The sequence below is a fragment of the Heliconius melpomene genome, chromosome 13, assembly GCF_056956725.1.
Source record: "Heliconius melpomene rosina isolate 202511_hmr_F chromosome 13, ASM5695672v1, whole genome shotgun sequence".
In the NCBI taxonomy this organism is placed as follows: Eukaryota; Metazoa; Arthropoda; class Insecta; order Lepidoptera; family Nymphalidae; genus Heliconius; species Heliconius melpomene.
Genome location: NC_140401.1, coordinates 14,517,865 through 14,537,153, shown reverse-complemented (window position 1 = coordinate 14,537,153; position 19,289 = coordinate 14,517,865). Strand labels below are relative to the sequence as shown.

At 36.0% G+C, this 19,289-nt stretch overlaps 2 protein-coding genes and 1 pseudogene across 2 annotated transcripts; all 3 read right to left on the bottom strand.

Moving 5' to 3' along the window:
- Nucleotides 1-4,834: 4,834 nt before the first annotated feature.
- Nucleotides 4,835-5,137, bottom strand: LOC146533082 (uncharacterized). Its single transcript, XM_085196332.1, has one exon. It carries the CDS (start codon nt 5,135-5,137, stop codon nt 4,835-4,837), a length of 303 nt encoding a protein of 100 aa, XP_085052458.1.
- A 6,117-nt stretch (nt 5,138-11,254) lies between these two features.
- Nucleotides 11,255-16,428, bottom strand: LOC146533080 (uncharacterized; annotated as a pseudogene).
- Nucleotides 12,089-13,444, bottom strand: LOC146533081 (uncharacterized). Its single transcript, XM_085196331.1, has one exon. It carries the CDS (start codon nt 13,442-13,444, stop codon nt 12,089-12,091), a length of 1,356 nt encoding a protein of 451 aa, XP_085052457.1.
- Nucleotides 16,429-19,289: the final 2,861 nt, after the last annotated feature.

The following is a 19,289-nucleotide window of genomic DNA, read 5'->3' as shown; positions in this document are numbered from 1 at the left end:
GACATATCATCAAAGTGTTCAGTGACAGATTCTTCTGTTAGGAAACTAGTTAAATTATCAGCTATCTGAGTAGTATCATTTTCATATTTCATGTTTTTCATTTTCATATTTGTCCTCAATGTCGCCAGTTAGTCAGTCAGTCGCTAATAATGACAGTTTTAAGGCCTACAATAAATTGTGGTATTGTCCGATTTGTGTTTGAACCACAGTCATACTTAACGCAGCCGAATAAATTTACCAATGGAATTCTCCATTGGAAAATTTAAGCGACGTGTAGCGTGTGCAGGGCAAATCGTGGAGTTGAGTTCAGCTACTCAACACGTAATGCCTCCAGAGTTCAGAAGAAAGTGGGGAGCGGAGTGTCTTAATTCTAGTCTCCCTCTACCTATTAATCTCTACCTATTACTAATAATTTTTTTTATTCGAAGATTCTATTTAAGTATATTGTATTATGTCACCTTATTGTCGGAAGACAGATTTCGCAACCTTGTTTTTTCTGTCAACGATCTGTCATCGTGTGGTCTATTTAATAATTTGTTGGCGTCCAAATCTGATAAGGCTATGCCTTCCAAAATTTTGACACGACTTAGTGCAATATATATTTGCCCTTTTGCAAAGTTTTTTTTACCAAGGTCGATTACAGCTCTCTAGAGTTGGTGCATAGCAACGTTTAATATGCGCCACGATTAATTTCAATAGAAATGATTTACCACTGCCTGCACCGCCCGTGATTAGAAGTAATAGCTGACCACCTTGTCTCTGTAAATCGTTTTCAATTGCCGTTGAGATTTTTTGAAATAAATTCTTCTGTTGGACATTTAGTCCACGTATGCTGCCTAGGAACAGTTCATCGGACATGACGGCTTGTTCTGACATATCTTCACAAAAGTTATCATCGTCATGTACAATTTGTTCACCAACACATAAAACGGGTGCATTTTCGGTTTCACGCGCAGCATTAAGTGCGGTAGCTTGAGCAACAGCCTGCTGAATAATTCGTTCAACGTAACCGAATTGTTCTGCGCTGACATTACCCTGCAATGGGCGAAAATCACTTTGGCGCCTTATAAAACACTCTTCAGTGGTTTCATTTTCTAATAATAACTCATCTTCGTTACGAAATGGAATGTGGCATACTTTTAAACTGTAGTAGTATGCTTCTTTATCACTATTTATTGTATAATAGCGGGTACGTAATACTGCCGGTCTATTTCTTACACGCATTCTAGTATTGTCCTGCAATCTGATATACTTTACTGGCGTAATATCTTCGTCCCTCAGTTCTATATCCCAATTGTCCTCTGACCATGTCGTGTTAGAAACAGCTCGTTTGGGCATAATACATAGCATAAATAAGACCCACTGATCCTCTGGCATGACCAGAGCCATTTTTTATATTTAATTTTTGTTTAGCCAAGTGGGTTTTTTTTAATAGATAGGCTGTCTAATTCTTTATTTTTACAATGCTAATCTAAACTTATGGGTTACACTTCTTTACCTAAATTCTTATCATAACTTATTCCTTATACTTAAACTTATTTTAGTTACATATTTTTTACTTTTTTATTTTATACATATTACTTACTTTCTACTTATATTTATATCAGGTAGCTATAACCATTAGATTATAGCTGCTTATCGCTATTTTCTTTATTAGTCCAGTTCGGAGTACAGGTATTTTCTTTTTTTTTTGTATATGGTAATATACTCTTGTTTTTTTTTTAATTACTTGTACTACCGTTTTTTTAAGCCAAATTTTGTAATATGCATACAAAAATCTAAGAAATATTTACATTTGTTCTTGTTCAACATAATGTGAGGAATTGATTCCTCATGAATCTCATCCTCCATTTAGTTCTCTGTTTCGGCGCGAGCTTTGAAGAATATCGGGCAATCTATTAATAGGTGCTTTATTGTTTCCTCCAGGGAAGGGTTGCATATGCATCCCGGATCCGTTTTCAATTTAAATCTTGCCAGATATTCCCCAGAGCCCCCGTGGCCCGTCAGTGCTTGTGTCAACGTTTGGTTTATTGTGTTCTTTTTTTAAATGTAAAGGCCGCGTAAATATTAGGAAAGTATAATTTGGTTGTGCTCCCCGTTTCTCCTCGCCATATCTATTGTCCCACTCTTTAATGGTATTTTCCCTAATCGTCCTCTTGATGAATGAGATAGGGCACTCGTAATCCGTAATCCGTAATCTCCCCTTAACCTCCCGTAACCTCCCCTCACGAAAGGAATCCCCCCTTTTGTTGGCAGCCGCGCACTTTGCCAGCTCGTCCGCTCTCACGTTTCCTGGGACACCAACATGCGCCCTCACCCAAAAGAGTCTAATTTCCTTATTCTTTCTATTAGCCCTTCTCAAGTTTTCTCTGATAAAGAAAACGATTGGGTGGTGCGCATTCTGCTCTCCCAGAAGTTCGAGAGCCGACCTGGAGTCGCTCAGGATGCAGGCCGACTGGAGGCCGACTCAGGAACCTAACGCAACCTTGGTGGCCTGGTAGAGCGCGTAGAATTCGGCCTGAAACACCGTACAGAAAGACGCCAAGACGTACTTTCTGGCCAGTGTTTCGGCCTCCCCCCTCCAGCACGAAAGTGCCGCTCCTACCCCGCCACCAATCTTGCTGTCGTCCGTGTAGATGATCATCCCCCTGAGGTTATGCTCATCCACGGTTACCGATTCAAGTTCCTCGAGGCACCCGAACCGCACCCCTTGTTCCTCCGACGGGTGCGGCGACTGGCCAAAGGCCATCTTCCTCTCCACTTGCCTGCCACACAAAATATCTTGCGGTTTGCCTCGCTTGGCCTCGTACAAGAGTGCCGCTTCACGCACTCTTCCTCCATCCATCTCTCCATTTTAATTCTGTATAATTTTGAATTTTGTTTTCTAAAATTGTAGTATTTTTTATTTTATTAATTTCTGCCAAATTTAAACGATTTTCTTCCAAATTTTTGTTAAACTCTACTTTAAATGTATTCCAGTCTGCTTTTTTTGTGTTGTAGATCCGTGTAGTTTTGATTGGTCTCTTAGTTTTTGGCTCCTTCAGAAGTACATTGAACGAGATGGTGTTGTGGTCCGAACTGGTGACTCCTTTCTTTACCTTCCACCCCTGGATCTTCCCCAGCAAGCTCCTCGAGCAGGTCGTTATGTCGACGATACTCTTCCTGACCCCGTTCTCGTTTGCCACGTAGAAGGTGGGCATTTTCCGACGTTTAATAAGTCCAGGTCCATCTCCTCCAGTGCTCTCGCGAGAGCCTCTCCCCGGTGATCCTCGCGCTCGCTGCCCCACCAGGTGCTCCAGGCGTTTACGTCCCCCCCCCCCCCCCAGGATAATATTTGCACATCCCAGAGTGTTTTTTGTGTGCTTGACGTGCAGGATGTACGATTCTATATCGTCTGTGCCTTCAAAGAATACGGAGATCACCCCCAGAGTCCATGCGTCGGTCCTGAGGGTCGCGACAGCGATGTTCTCGGTGGTGAGTATTTGATTCTCCTGCTTGCTCCTGGATCAACCCCACGCTGGCCTTCCTCCTACTTGCTTCCAGTATGAACTTCTGGAAGGCCAGCTTACTTCTCTGCAAATTGGCCTGCAGAAACTTAGACGCCTTGATACTATCCTGTTCGCCCGGAGCAACCTTAGCAGTACGCTATTGTAGATCTTGCCAGCCTATCCCATCTTTTCCTTATCGGGCATGCTTCGTCGAAACTGTTGTGGTCTGTTTTGTCAAGCTTTGCAGCTTGACAGTTTCGACAGGTTGGCTCTCCCCCTGCCAGCCTGATTGGGCAGTTTATCCTCAAATGAGGACCCGTGCAGTGACTGCATATGTCAATGGTTTCGGTGCACAGCTTTCGGCCGTGGCCGAAACCCAGGCATCTGGAGCATTGGATGAGGGGAGTCTGGTCCTTTACGACCACCCTTTGGAGGTCGATGTGGACCCTCCCAGCTTCCGTAAGTGTTAGTAACTTGCTGCAATTGTTGTTCCATTTTTGCTGTCTTTTGCGCTTCTTATAAGAAATATTATATTTATCTTATTTATAATAAAATCGAAACGGATCGGTGTCTGTACGTAGAAGATTCATAAAAAATTATGGCATTCAATAACGAAATAGAAGCGAAAAGTTTTTTTTCATCTCACTAATCTCAAATCCGGCTTAACCGATTTATTTATAGTTTTCACTATTGCAAAACATTATTTTAAAATGTAACTTTGTAAATATAACTTTTACCATTTTGTAAGTTTTATCCTATAATAAGGATAGGAAAATACTAGGCTCGGACTCCCTCAACCAAACTTTTTAACCACAACAGCGCAAAACATACGAGAATTGTACATTTACACAACTATTATATAAATGTGGGTATGTAACTATTATATACATATACTAGCTGACCCGGCAGACTTCGTTCTGCCTCATCGATAAATAAAAGACCTAATCTTCTTGTGTATAAAATGATTTCAAAATAAACAAATCGAATGCGTATTTAATAAAAAAGCATTTATTGAATAAAGCATGAAGTTTTATTATTATTTTCGATACATCATGTTGCTTACTTAGAAAACAGAGTTTTCCTGGAATACTGGCTATTTATAAGGTTTAAATTTGATATTCACAGACACACACTGTTAAAATACAGTCTGTTAATTAATTCAAAGCTTTCTCATAAACTATATTTTTTGTTTTGTTTTGTGGTGCGTAAATAAACAAAGAAGACGGTTTTCCGACGCGCGAACACGCGACATATAATTGTCCATGCGCGAAACAGGGAAACTCCAAGTTGATTCCACAAACTTCTAACGACTGTCCTTGCGATTTATTTATGGTCATCGCAAAGGCCTAACGTACTGGAAATTGTAAGCGTTTAAAATCGAATGGTAAGTCCGTTGGAATCATCGGTATCCGCGGGATCAAGACATCCTCTCCTTTGTATTTTCCTTTTATGATTGTCGCCTCAATGACGTTATTCATCAGTCTTTTCACAGCCAGTCTTGTGCCATTGCATAGTCGAGGTTGATTAATGTTACGCAGCATGATGACAACTGATCCTACTTTTAACTGCAAATTGTGAGGTGGTAATCCAGGCAATTCCAGTGAATTTAAAAACTCAGTGGGATAGTTGATTACGTCATCCTGGTTCATTACGGTGTCGACTGATTTAAAGGAAACCAACTGTCCTGGAAGAAAATTCTGAATGGTCGCATTAAGATCCTCGACGTCGTAACATTAGTAATATAAAAAATTCTAGATGCAGCCTCAAATTTCTTAATGGAAATTCCTACAGTAAACCATTAAATGCCGGTTTATTATTTAAATATGATACTTGTGTTAATATACATAAAATAATCAGCGGCCTCAATTGACACAAAGTGCCAGGGGCCCTACTCTTGACGGCAATCGTTATCTAATTTTGTTATATTATAATACATACAAATGATTTTGAAAGAGTCTGAATAATTTATAGTACAATAATAAAAAATAAATGTAGAAATAAAACTAATAAACACCTTAAATTTTCTTTATTGCTTATAAACATTTGTTTTAATTATATTTACACAAATAGTATTTCTGCAAAACAATCAAAATATACTGTTAAAGATTACAACATACAACGTGACATTGGCGAAGTGAATAGTGCTCAACTGGCACGCTCGAAGCGCCATAAATAAAGAACCGAACCGAAGATAACAACATTGCTACAAGACACACTTGCCCTTATATGCTTAAAACAATAACAATTTTAATTTTTATAAGTTAAATAGATCATAATCTGCAAAAAATATATAATTTATTAACCTATAAGATTGTAGGCAGTTGTACTTGATTGTTGTGTTATTGAATTTCTTTTTTTTTTTTAAACAATTACTGACAAAGATAAAATTAATAAAGTAGGTATAATGAACTTAATACAGTGTTGGTCAAATTAAATCTAACATTAATATACAATTACTTATTTTTAATATATCTATTTTCCTTTTTAACAATTTCTGATAATCTGCAAATTGTCTATTTTTAACTAAACAAAATCTTTTTACTGTTATGTGGAAGACCCTATAACATATAAAATCAACATTTTCAGATGTTCCTCACATTCGGCAAGAAAACTAAAATTAGACATCTTTGTCCAATTTACCGATTACCAGTTTTTTGAGGTTTAAAGAATATGATAATGTTTCGTATAAATTATTGCAGATTGTGGCAGTTTTCAACACATAAAATCTTATAAAATCTTCAGATACATAGTTTAAATTCTTTTTAGTCCTTTTTAGTTCTTTGAAGTCCACAAAAGTGTATAATAACATATTATCGATATGTTTAACTTTTAAAATTGAATCACAAAGCTTGCATTTATTGCCAAGGCTCTTTAATGAAAATCCACAGACATATGCATAGGCTTGTAATTCTTGCGCATCAGATACACTTTCTTGACAAATGAGAGCATATCTGACACTCTAATAGTGCCAAACAAATTTCCTAGAGAATCTTGCTGAAGACGGCGAGTCCATAAAGCTTTTGTTTTATTTTTAAATTATTGTACAACCTTAGGATGCCTTTAATTGTCCATATCCAACCTTCTTGAGCCCTTCCAATTGCGAGCTATGACAAATGTTCAATTTTCAAAAAAGTCATACATTTTCTTCAAATGATCCAAATAGGGAGAATTGTCGGTCATGTTGGTACAATGCGGTTGCCTTTCTTTCGATCTGCAGAATCACTATTTCAGCAGATAAACAATTTATCCATATAAATACTAAATTTGCAGTGACTATTGCCTCTCCAGGTAGCAATCCTGAAAATAACAAGAGTTAAGATCATGTTACAGAAACTAAAATCAACATATCATTGTTAGATGAATCTTCTTGATTAAGCAATTAAAAGAAAATCAAAAAAATTGTTTAGTTTTAAGATTAATGTAATTTTAGTTGTAACTATTAGTATTTTTTTTAAATTTATCTGTGTTTACGTTTTAAAATTGTTAATTAACCCTTAATTTGATAAAGTATAAAATGCTGTGAAACCTGAGTTTTGTCAATGTTATTTATACAAATAAAACAACTATAGAAAAAATTAAAAAAAATCTGAAAAGCTTAGTTTTCCTGAAAACTCATGTATGCCACAACATACACCGCCAACTACTCAAGAATACAAATCGTAAATGTGTTGTATGCAGGGGCATACATTGCCAATTACTGTAGGTACTGACTACGTATGTAAAAAAAAACAACTATTATATTTATTATTTATTTTTATAAAAAAATACATAGAAATTACGTAGGCACATGGTAATCTAGTTGACAATAACGCGAATTTTTGCCAGTTACGAAACAAAGGCGGACTTGGCACTTTATACATTGTACGACAGTAAGTTTTGAACACAATCGGCATCTTCCTTATGTGGTCATTGTCATAAAATGACCAACTTTGTCAAACCGAGACGTTTCAACTGGACTGGCTTGTGGTACTCTTTTTTTTGGTGCCTTTTTTACTACCCTTAGAACGCTGGTATTTTTTTAGACCTTACAATTCGAATCTAAAGTCCTTCAAAGCAATTGACTTTGTCTTGGAATCTCTTCTGTGAAGGAGCCATGCGTTAGTGATACAGTAATACCCCGCTTTACGCGAGGGATACGTTCCAAAAAAAAAATGGTGTCGTAGGACACCAGGTAGGAACGAAGTTCCTTCGGCTAATGTAGAATCGACACAAATTGCAAAAAAAGTCGTGCTCAATTTTATGTAGGTTTTCTTGATTTTTCTCTTAAATTTTGCTGATTAGTTTTTATTTAAGTACAAGAAAGTATTTAGGAAATTCAGTATTTTAAGAAATAATAAATTACTTAAAATAAAAAACATCGTAATTCAAATTATCAACTAAAATAACAAAATATGTCTCTTTATTTTTGTTTGACAACATAAAATTACATAGAAATAGAATAGAAAAATAGAAATAAAAATAATTCCAAAAAAAGTTTATTATTATGTTTCTCTTAAAGATTCACGGGTTCAAAAGAACCCGGTCCTTTGGAAGGCTTGCGTGGGGATACAGGTCACACAAGGTTGAAGAAAATCCAAGATCGTTTGGGCTTTAGTGTGTAAAGGATTTAACGACAATCTCTGAAATTCTTGCAGCAAACTTTTCGTTGATGATGCTTGCACTCGATTATGGTGGAATCTGAAGTTAGTTGGATTGTTATCGGGTGTTACAATAGACAAACCTTCGATGTTTGTTACACGAGATAGCGCAACATAAACAAGCTCTTGTGGATGTCCCTTATCGTATTCGTAAACAATTTCATCGAATGTTCCACCTTGTGATTTGTGGATGGTCATCGCAGCAGCTGAAACTAAAGGAAAGTGCTTCCGTTTCGCAGTAACTTTCTTATCTGATGTCAATGGGATGTTCCCTGAACGTAATTCAATTGGTACAGCAAGATTACTGATACCACATTGAATTGCTAGTCGAGCAGCTTTTTTTCTTTTTTTTTGACCTATCTTTTTCGAACCACAAAATTCTAACCAAACTTTGCATACGGTGTGGTTTTCATCAAAATCCATATATACTAACTTTCCCACTGAACCATTACATAAGCCATCAGTTACATCGATGTTAGTGGTAATAAGGTAATACATAGATTTAACAAAAGTAATTTGGTACGGTAACCCACCGACTTCATTGAGACTCTTTTTATGCAGTTTCTGACGACAATTAGTCTCTTGTTCACGACTTTTTGAACCAATGATCACATCGTCAGCTGTACAAATTATTTTTTCTTCAAATTTTTGCAAAACATAATTGTTGTAAGCGTCAACACGAATGTTTTCATGAAACAAACGAACTCCATGAGGACACAATCTTTCGGCATCTTCTTTGGTAAAAAAACTGGATTCAATAATTTGAAGTTCATCCTAATCCAATGGATCTCCGTTGCCTATCTTAGTTAGAATATTAGAAAATTGAACATTAGTCTGTCTCACTACTTCAGTCAGTTGATAAAATTTTAATGTTCACCACAAATAAGGTCCAAAAATATTTGTTTTAACCGGCTTATATATGGCTGTTGCTCTTACTGGTGGTGCTTGTCGTAAATCCCCAATTAAAATAACATCTATTCCACCAAAGTCAGCTTTACCTCTTCCGGTAATCTGTTTTAAACGCATGTCAATTTTGCCTAATAGTTCTGCGCTGATCATGCTTATTTCATCAATGATCAATACTTTAACATATCTAAAAAGTGATCTGTACAAATGTAACATTTCAAATGATAAAGGTAATATTTATGATATTGGAATTGAGCCTTCTATTGCAATAGAAATAAAACAAAATGACATTAATTTTGGAAATTTATATTATGAAAATTGAAAAAACAGTTTCGATCCGGTAACGTACAAAGCCTCATACCACATTTAATGCATATAACAGTTTTTGGCCTTTGATGCACAACTTGCAACGTCCTTTGGGCCCAAAAGTAGGGAAATAAAGCCCGAAACTCCCGCTCTAACAAATATTTTGTACCCCCATTTGCGAGGTTTGCTTTTTATATACTGTTTTCGGTTACCGACTTTTTTGCCTTTATATGGCACCATCATTTCGTCGATACTAAACCTTGTTTCGTGAGGTACTTTCAAAAAATTGACACGAACAACACGGTTCAAATTAATTTACATTGATATAAATGAATGTATTCAAATTCTATTCTATTCAGATTCTATTGTAAATTCATATGAAAACTAGCCAAGTCAGATATTACACATAAATAAAGTCTCCCAAGTTGTAAGAAGAATGGGCATTTTCAGTTGTTATAAAATATTTTATATTGTTTAAAATCAATTTCAGAACTGACCATTGAACTTGGCATACATTTACATCTCACTTCTTTTATCGCTGAAAGCATATGTTTTATTGCTGAACTTGGCTTTCATTTTACATTTATGATTTTGATGGGATATCATTACTTTTTATACAGAAATCATAAGTAGAAAGGTTCATAATGTAATCAAAATCAAAATATTCTTTATTCAATTTGCCCATTACAAGTACTTTTCCTATAGGGAGCTACTACGGCAAGAAACTCAAGAGTTGCTCTTTTTAAAACATAGTTTAGAGTAAGCGCTTCATAGGACATTTCTGTTCGCCGAATAAACCAAGTAGGACACCATTGTGATAATACACTTCTATCTTAATATTGTACAAATCTACTGCAGCCTTTATTTCGGAAGTAGCTCCGTACGTAGTTAAGCAAAGCATGTCTTCTTTAGAAGAGTAAGGATTCCCGTTTCGAGCGCTAGTGTAGATACTTAAATCATTCCAGTTACGACATACGTACTCTACTATAGTCTTGCGCAATTTATTAGTTTGTTGTATATCAATACTCTCAAACAAGCAATCACCACAAGCATCACAGTTTCACCCACAAGCAATTCTTTTGAACGACTCATTGCTCAACGTGTCTTGGAAAAATATAAACAATAAGTTTATTAAATGCTGACGGTACAAATCTGAATTGATATGATCCCAAGGTCGACTTCGTTCTCTGCCGTTTTCACAAGTGTTCCTAAAACCAGTAAAATCATGAAACCCAGGCCAAAAAAACTATTAAAATATGAGCGCCTTCGTACAATAAAATATATCTAATTAGGTATTTACTTTTTTTATTATAGTAATAATATTATGTTTTATTACTCTTAAGATGATTTTTAATTATATATGAAAATAGATTAAATATATCTATGAATCTCGACTACAGTTATTATTTTGTTGATTAAATGACAGTTGTTAGATTAGAAAGTAATTAATGTATACTACATTTAGAAATCTGATATATTTATTATTATTATTTCTAATTTTATTATTTTGTTGGAAAACTCAACACGCAATGCCTCCAGAGTTCGATGGAAAGTGGGGAACTGAGTGTCTTAACACTAGGTTCCCTCTGTCTACCCCGCTATGTGTGAGATACACCGTAAAGCGGTTTTATTTATTTTTTATTATTTTGTTTAAGTAATTTTCAATTTTCTTAAGTGCATGGAATTTTTTATTGTGATAAGAAAAATATATGTTACTAGCTGACCCGGCGAACTTCGTACCGCCTTAGCGTTGCAATGATGCACTACTTTATTGCTTTATATAGCTGACCTATCTTAGGTATGAGTACCTATTCAATTTGAACTGAATCCTCCATATAAAAATGAATCCATAATTCCCTGGTCTCGCTATACCTGAAAAAGACTTTACTAATTTTTAATTAAATGAAAAACAAAATATATATTTTCATAATAGTGTTTATTTCTTAGGATTCAATAATTTCACTAATATTTTTACAAATCGCTATTGAACAACTTTGCATTTTTATTTAAACACTAAGCTCAATACCACGCGCGCTCTAGAAAGCAACTAATAGTCTCTGTACTCTTCACTGCTTCTCTCTACTCTAATGCTTTTTGATAAACTATATTTTTAGTTTTATGTTCTGGCGCGTAAATAAATAATGTTGTTGGTTTTCCGACACGGGAACAGGCGACATATAATTGGCCATGTGAAAAACATGGATTTTCTAGGTTGATGCCACATACAGTTAGCGACTGCCCTTGCGATTTATTTATTGACATTGCAAATGCAAGCCGCACTGGAAACTGTAAACGCTTAAAGCTGAATGGCATGTACGGTATCATAGGGATGCGTGGGATTAAAACATCTTCGCCTTTGTACTTCCCTTTTAAAATTGTTGCTTCGATGACATTGTTCAATAATTTCTTCACCGCAAACCGGGGGCCATTACACAGACGTGGCTGGTTTATGTTCCGTAACATAATAATTACTGATCCGATTTTTACTTGCAGATTATGAGGAGGTGGTAAGCCGGGTAATTCCAGCGAATTTAAAAATTCTGTTGGATAATTGACAACATCATCATCATTAGTAACGGAATCAACTGATTTGTAATTCTTCAATTCGCCAGCTATTTTCTCTTGAATCTGAAAATTCATTTCGTTCACATCAACATTTTTTGCGGCCAATATAACACGTTCGCTTAACCAATCGTGATTTACGGAATTTTGAGCTATGTTTGGGAAAACCATCTCCATGAGTTCGGTCTTTCATTCACAAAAGTTACAAAAATTGGTAGGGAATGTAATGTATCCCGATGATGTATCAACAGCAATATTACCATTACTAATATCGAGCAGTTGTTTGGAAAACACTTCTCCAGACTGGTCTTCCTGCAATTCGACTCTCATGTTTATACTCAATTTAAGTATTTTAATGTATTTCCATAAAATGGACGACTTCAAACATGCATTTAGTTCATCAGCTGGCGTTGAGCGTGGAACAACTGGCAATATTTGTCGAAAATCACCTGCCAATAGTATCATTGCACCAGCAAACCGGTTTCTGTTATTTCGTAAATCTTGCATTGAGCGATCTAATGCCTCTAAAGATTTTTTGTGTGCCATCGTGCATTCATCCCAAATGATCAATCTGGTTTGCTGCAGCACTTTGGCCATGGCAGAATTCCTCGAAAGGTTGCAAGTTAGAGTTTCAGTTATTTGAAGGTTCAACGGCAACTTGAGAGCTGAATGAGCTGTTCGACCGCGTTCCAACAACGTAGCTGCAATACCTGATGAAGCTAGGGCTAGTGCAATTTCATTTTGCGATCGAATCGTGGCCAAAATCAATGATAACAAAAACGTTTTCCCAGTTCCACCAGGAGCATCTAAAAAATAAATTCCGCCAGTTCCATCGTTCACTACTTTCATGAGCGTATCGCAGGCATATTTTTGTTGTTGATTCAAAAGGGGTACTGTTCTATCAACCATTTCTCTTAATGTTTCGGAATCGTATGCTTCGCGTCTCAATTCTTGATCAAATGAGTTGTGCATTGGGCGATTGGGTGCTATCATTCCTATTTGTATTAATACTTTGTTGGTAAGCATCAAGCACATGTCCTCAATTAAAATTAATGCTTCATTGTGAATTTCTTCGTTCATTTGTAAATCTGCATTCGATGTTCTAAGACGCATCTGATGCAATATATCTTCCGCCATATGATCTTTGTATTTATGCCATAAATCAATCGGTGTTGATGTGAAGCATGTAGACAAAATTATACAAAATAATGTTCGTATTTGTTTAGGATTTGAATAAATCAGAGAATCTTCGAGAGTGTGGTCCCAATGAGTGTCATTCTCTAACAATCCCAAATGTTGACAGGCTTCTCTGTATGTGCAACACAATACACCATTAACTCTTCGCAGATGTTGGAATGATGTTGGACCACGAACATTGACTAACAGTAAACGCAAATAGAAACATTCGTCTTGACTGGGATGGACTGCATAAAGACGGCCTAGTGCATCGGTGGAAAATACTTGTGGATAACCTGTAACTGGTTGTCCTCGTTTTCGTCGTTGGAATTTTTTTGATGATTGATTCCAGGTATAATATCTTGACATTTCTGAATAAAGTAGCGTTCTGGCAAAATCATCATTCTGGCACATTTCAAAGAAGCTGGTTAATGTTGTCGATGGTGGCCTGTCAACTCGTTGTAATACGTTTGCATCTGTAAAATACACCCGTTGACCATTTTCCAAATGTACGCCAAGTGAAAAACAGTAGGGTGTCGTTCATGTATAGGAAACGAAAATATACGCCACATGCCTTCGTTACTACTAACAAAGCGGCCCATTTGATATTGAGTGACTTCATCATTTGAATTTTCGGCAGCAACTCCAAAGACAGCCATATCACTACCTTTGTTCACATACTTGCAAATGTATTTTATGGATTTTGCGGAATGGCAAAATTCGACGTTTATGTGTGCTTTATATGACTTGCAGAGTAATGGCGAAAACGGAACAACCCAACGATTATCAACTTCAATGTCCTGTCGATTTACTTTGACTATTGCTTACTTTCCATTGTCATCAATGGATTGGCGGCGATAAAGTGGATATCCATCATTTCCAGTAGACTTACATAGTTTCTGCTACTAATTGTCTTGGGTAACGTTTTGAACATTTTCCTTTAACCATACACGGAGAAATGGGATTTAATATTCCACATGGACCATGTATCATATTTTTTGTAATAACCTCATGTAACAGTGGGTCTTCATTATAATCGGGATTTTTTGCTGATATCACATGATCAATATCATTCGGTCTTATCCTCTCAACTAACCAAATGAGGATATGTGCATGTGGTAATCCGCGTTTTTGCCACTCAACTGAGTACATCCAACAGCGCGTCTCGCCGAACACGCGATGCTTAACAATAAAATTCATGAGTGATTTTAATTTCATTTTGAACACCCTTGCAGTGATATCGTGGCGATCAATGGGTGATTGGTTAGTAAATAATTCTTGTTGAATTTCTGTCCACTTTGGATTGCATGTGAATGTGATAAACAAATCGGGTGTGCCATAACAAGTCTGGTGTGTGTCTTACATAGCACATAGCATCTTGAGCATATTCATGCGTATGACGCGGACTTCCAACGTATGTTGCTGGGAGAATAGTTGTTCTGCCAACATTCTGTGCATTTCCATCAGCATTAATGGCATCCCGAAGATGAATGTATTCCTCGGAACGGAGTTTTGCCTGGTTCAACCAGATAAATGTCAATCGTTCAGTTTCAACTTTCACATACATATCCACAGCATACTGGTGAAATAGACGCCGACATTTTAAGATGTGATTGTCCTCATTTTCCGAACCATCACTCTGTATGAATAATAATTCATTGAACTAATTTTTTGTGTTATGATAATAATATAAATTTTATGTTAGTAAACATATATTTTAATGTAGTAAACATATTGTTAATAATTTACCTGTAACTGGACTTATCATTTTCATTGAGAAATGATAGCCGTCTTCACCTTGCCAAAATAAGATAGGATATTGTAAGGCATCATATGATTGATGTGTTTCAGACACACGCTGAAGCTGATCGTTCCGCCGATGTAAAACAATGTGTCGGTTTTCTAAATTTTCACCCACAACGACAATAGCCACTTCATCAATTGTTGGCACATTAAAACGTCCAGCATGTTGTCCTGCAGGTGCCTTATCGGCTCTGATGACAATTTTGTGATTATCAGATGGCATGCGGTCTAATGCACTTGTGAATAATGCAACTTATTCATTGTGTTGATGGAAAAATGTTTGAAGTTGTTCCACAATGTATCTTTTCACTGAATTGTTGTGTGCGCAACGCTGATCGACTTCTCTTGCTGAATTGCCCATAACATATATTTGCAAAAATTTATAGTCTTGATCAGGCACTGGCAATAAGGAACCTGTTCAATGATATATTTGACCCTGAATCTGCAAGAATATAAATGTATATACAGCAAATTGTATAGCAAATTTTACCACCATGTGGCTCGCAAAATACTGCCACAATACTTTACATCATTTCAAATTAAAACTACTTTAAACCTCGACATTAAACAGCCTTCCATGACAGTTATAGGTAGTAGACCCAAAAAACTTATTTGCCATAGGTAGTAAAACTAAAAAAAAATGTTTACCATTATAATTACTTACTTTGAAAGTAGGCATAAAATTGTCTTGAATAACCTTTGTTGCCCCAAATGATGTCATTTGAAAGCAATTATTGTACTGCTGGATATGAGTCAAAAAATGATAAGAATCTGGATCAATTCCAGATACCAATGAATGTAGTGGCTCTGGTGGCGGTACCAATGGCGTCAATTTGACTTGGCCGCTGGCGCAACACAATCCAGCGGCTTCATTTTTGAATTTCAATGCCTTGCAATGTGTACACACAATACTCATTTGTCCAATAGCAACAATTTTCGTTGAACTGTAATCAATTGCCACATTATAACTGAATGCAGCTCTGTGGGGATTAAACACAAAATTTCTATCTTGATATAGATTCCGTTCAAGTTCATTTCGCGCTTCGCGTTGCTCATCAGTTTGATTTGCTCTTATATTTCTTTGACTTGCCGTATTTCGAGTTCTGCGGCCTAAGCTTGTACGTCTGGTTGGTGGCATTGTTAAAAACGAAAATCCCACTGAAAATGAAAAGCTCTCATATATTTTCTGTATAACCATGTATACCAAATTGTACTATTGTGTAATCAACAAAAGTTACTAAAAATCAATATGAAGCTGTGAACTTACCGTGATTAACAAACACTTCACTTCACTTCTTTTTATTCAATGGCTTTCCCATTAGGATTCTATGCCAATATCAAGTAATATAATTTAACAATTATAAACGAATTTCGATACGCCAATATCAAGTAGAGATAACGTTAAAGTGGATAATTCTTCTGGCTGTCCTCAAAAACGTGTATTCAAGATGGCAGCCAGAATAAAAAATTAGCAAACAACAATCAAAACAAACGTTGATGGCCAAACAAACGATGACAGCAAAACAAACGATGCTCTTTCATCAATATAATCTATGACTTTGAATGACATTGACATTTGTTACTCGCGTTTTTTAAAATATGCAAAATTAAATGTACATTTTTCAATATTTCTGAGAGATTTTCTTAATACTTTTTTCCGTAAGAACCTTCTCTTAATAATAACAAATACAACAAAAAAAGAATTAGTGAAATCCGTCCAGTCATTCACGCGTGATGCCGTGACCAAGGAAAACGGGTTTCATTTTTATATATATAGATTTTCTTAACATTAGTTACTATTGTATTAACAACAAACATGACATCTTAATACTATCTTAACTTATAATGACCCCAAGCTAATGTATCTTTTGAGTTATGCAAAATATGTCGCTTGGTATCGTATGACAAACAAATTTTATTATTTTTTTTGTGTAAATATAATATGTTTGATGCTTGTCACTAACATTTAATTTCTTAGTTACACTTTTATTAACCCCTTTAGCTTTGGTGATAGTTCGATCTTCAACACTGATTGCATACATTTTTGATCGCAATCCAACAAATTCAGTAGGAATTTTTCCGTTGTTCTCGTCTTTAAAAAATCCTAATTTCTTTTTATTTACTTGAGGAAAGTGAAACTGATTATTTGAAGGATAATCAGAAGTATCGAAATATTAATTTAAATCTTCCTTAATTTCTTTGTAAAAATCATCGCAAAATATTTGGTATATCAGACTATCAGTATCAGTATATAACAATTTTATGTTGGTAAATTAATTTTTCTGCTACAATTCTTATGGCATACACCTATAAAAGTACCTAAATGCCAGTCGTGATCGATATATCGTTCATCTTTTAATTCACTCTCACATATGTAACATATAGAAGCTTCTTGTATTGTTTTGTTGTCTATTTCTGATAGAGGAAGAGGACATTTTTGAAAAGAATTAGCTCTACAAATAATTTCTTTACATAAACTTGTCAAAAATACGTTAGCACAATTTTCGCTGGTATAAGTAACATATTTAGAAAGCTTATCATATGAACATTTGACATAATAACCAAAGCTGTACTCATCATGTCTTTGAACGTTGTTAGTGAAAGATTTAAAAGGATCATTGGAACATAAATCGATTGGATTGAGAAAAGATTCAAAATCTGCGTAAATCACAAAGGGTACTCTCTTTTTCTTTTCATAACCTTCGAATTTTATCTTATCACTTGGTACATTTTCACCACGCCAGTTTTTTTTACTTATATCTTTATTTGGAAGATCGGTTCTGACATGTGTGCAATCATTCAATCTATACTAGTCAAAACAAAATAAGGGCCACTACGTATTTTTGCACTTTGGGTTAATTTATTCACATGAATGCAATCTTGAGTGGTTGATACTTATGGTACGTTCATCTTAAGTGTAGACAAGTCCTATTTGAGTATACTGCCAGCAAAAAATTGAAAAAGTAGGTAGATTTAGAGATTTATTGGAAATACTTGATTTTACCCTTATTTAAGTTGATAGTTAAATTCAGTCAAAGTTTGGAACTAGTCGTGTGTAGTTCAAATAATGTTTAACTATCGTGTTAATTGATCTTTTGCGATCACTATGCCATGTATTCGACGAGATCTGGACGTGACTAATTATGGTTGATAATTAGAGCTGTAACTTTAATTCAAGAAGGATATTCACAACGTTCTGGTGCTCTAAAGCTCGGCTCCCACTCCGCACCGCCTCGTCGCACGGCGTCCACTCGTTGTCGACAGGTGGTCCACGGGTGGACACCGTGTTATCACCAATAAACGTCACGCGATTAACCGTTGGACCTCGCATCGTCACCCAGTGGACCCCGCGCTGGCCGCTGGTGGACGCCGCGTGGTCTACGACTGGAGACCGGTTAATCCAGGAATTTTCGCGTAGTCTGTTAACAATTGGCACTACGTCTACACGTGTGCTTCATAACGTTAAACTTTACAAACCGTGAATTGGCACTCATAGCTGTAGCGCTTGATACAGAAGAAAATGAAAGACCCAAGAGAAAAAGAAAAGCTTATTGGGTGCACGAAATGTTTAAACAAAGAGAAAAAGAGGGTGAATATTATAATAACAATTTAGTCTTTGATCGGTATATATGTAAGTATGTATGTGTGTATAAATAAAACAATGTAAGAGTATCTTAAATCAACCTTTATTTTCGTAATTTTGACATCATTTTGTCACTAATTAAGTACTTACTAATCACATTTTTAAAAATTAGGTAAATCTTTTTCAGTATCAGTCAAGACTGGTGTGTTCACCTCTGTGGCATTCTTGTCTGTATCATAGTTCGTTGTAGTACTGTATCCAGAAGAGCCTGCTTAACAGCACTTATTTAACAATAATTTCCAGAAGGTCCTGGCGTTGAATAATTTCCAGAAGGTCCTGCAGTTGAATAATTATTACTGTTGTAGTAATTATTTCCTTTTTCATTGATTTCTCGGAGTTCCATTTGCGAAACAATATTAAAAATTTGAGATTTAATAATTGCTTTGTTGTATTCATTAAATTTCTTCACCGTTGCAGCTATACCATAAAAAAATTTGTCAATATCCGAGATGCTCCAAGAGGATTGACTTTCTAGGTTATCCGCTAGGCATTCGGCCTTTTCGAGATCGTCTGAGGCTAGTGTTCCGTCCGGACGGAGTAACGGCGGTAATTCGACTACGGTGTCGTCGTTTTTTTGAGTGATTTAGTTCATTTCCAGAACGCTACGTGCGGATGGCGTAAGATTTGACAATTTATGATCCCAAGCTTCGTCTCTGAGGTCCTCGAACGGGACTCGAACCTGTCTTTAGAGCCTCCAGACCTTAGCGCGGTAAGCCGGCGACGGAAATGAGTCGTGCGCCCTATTGGCGATGTTTTTACGTTTATAAT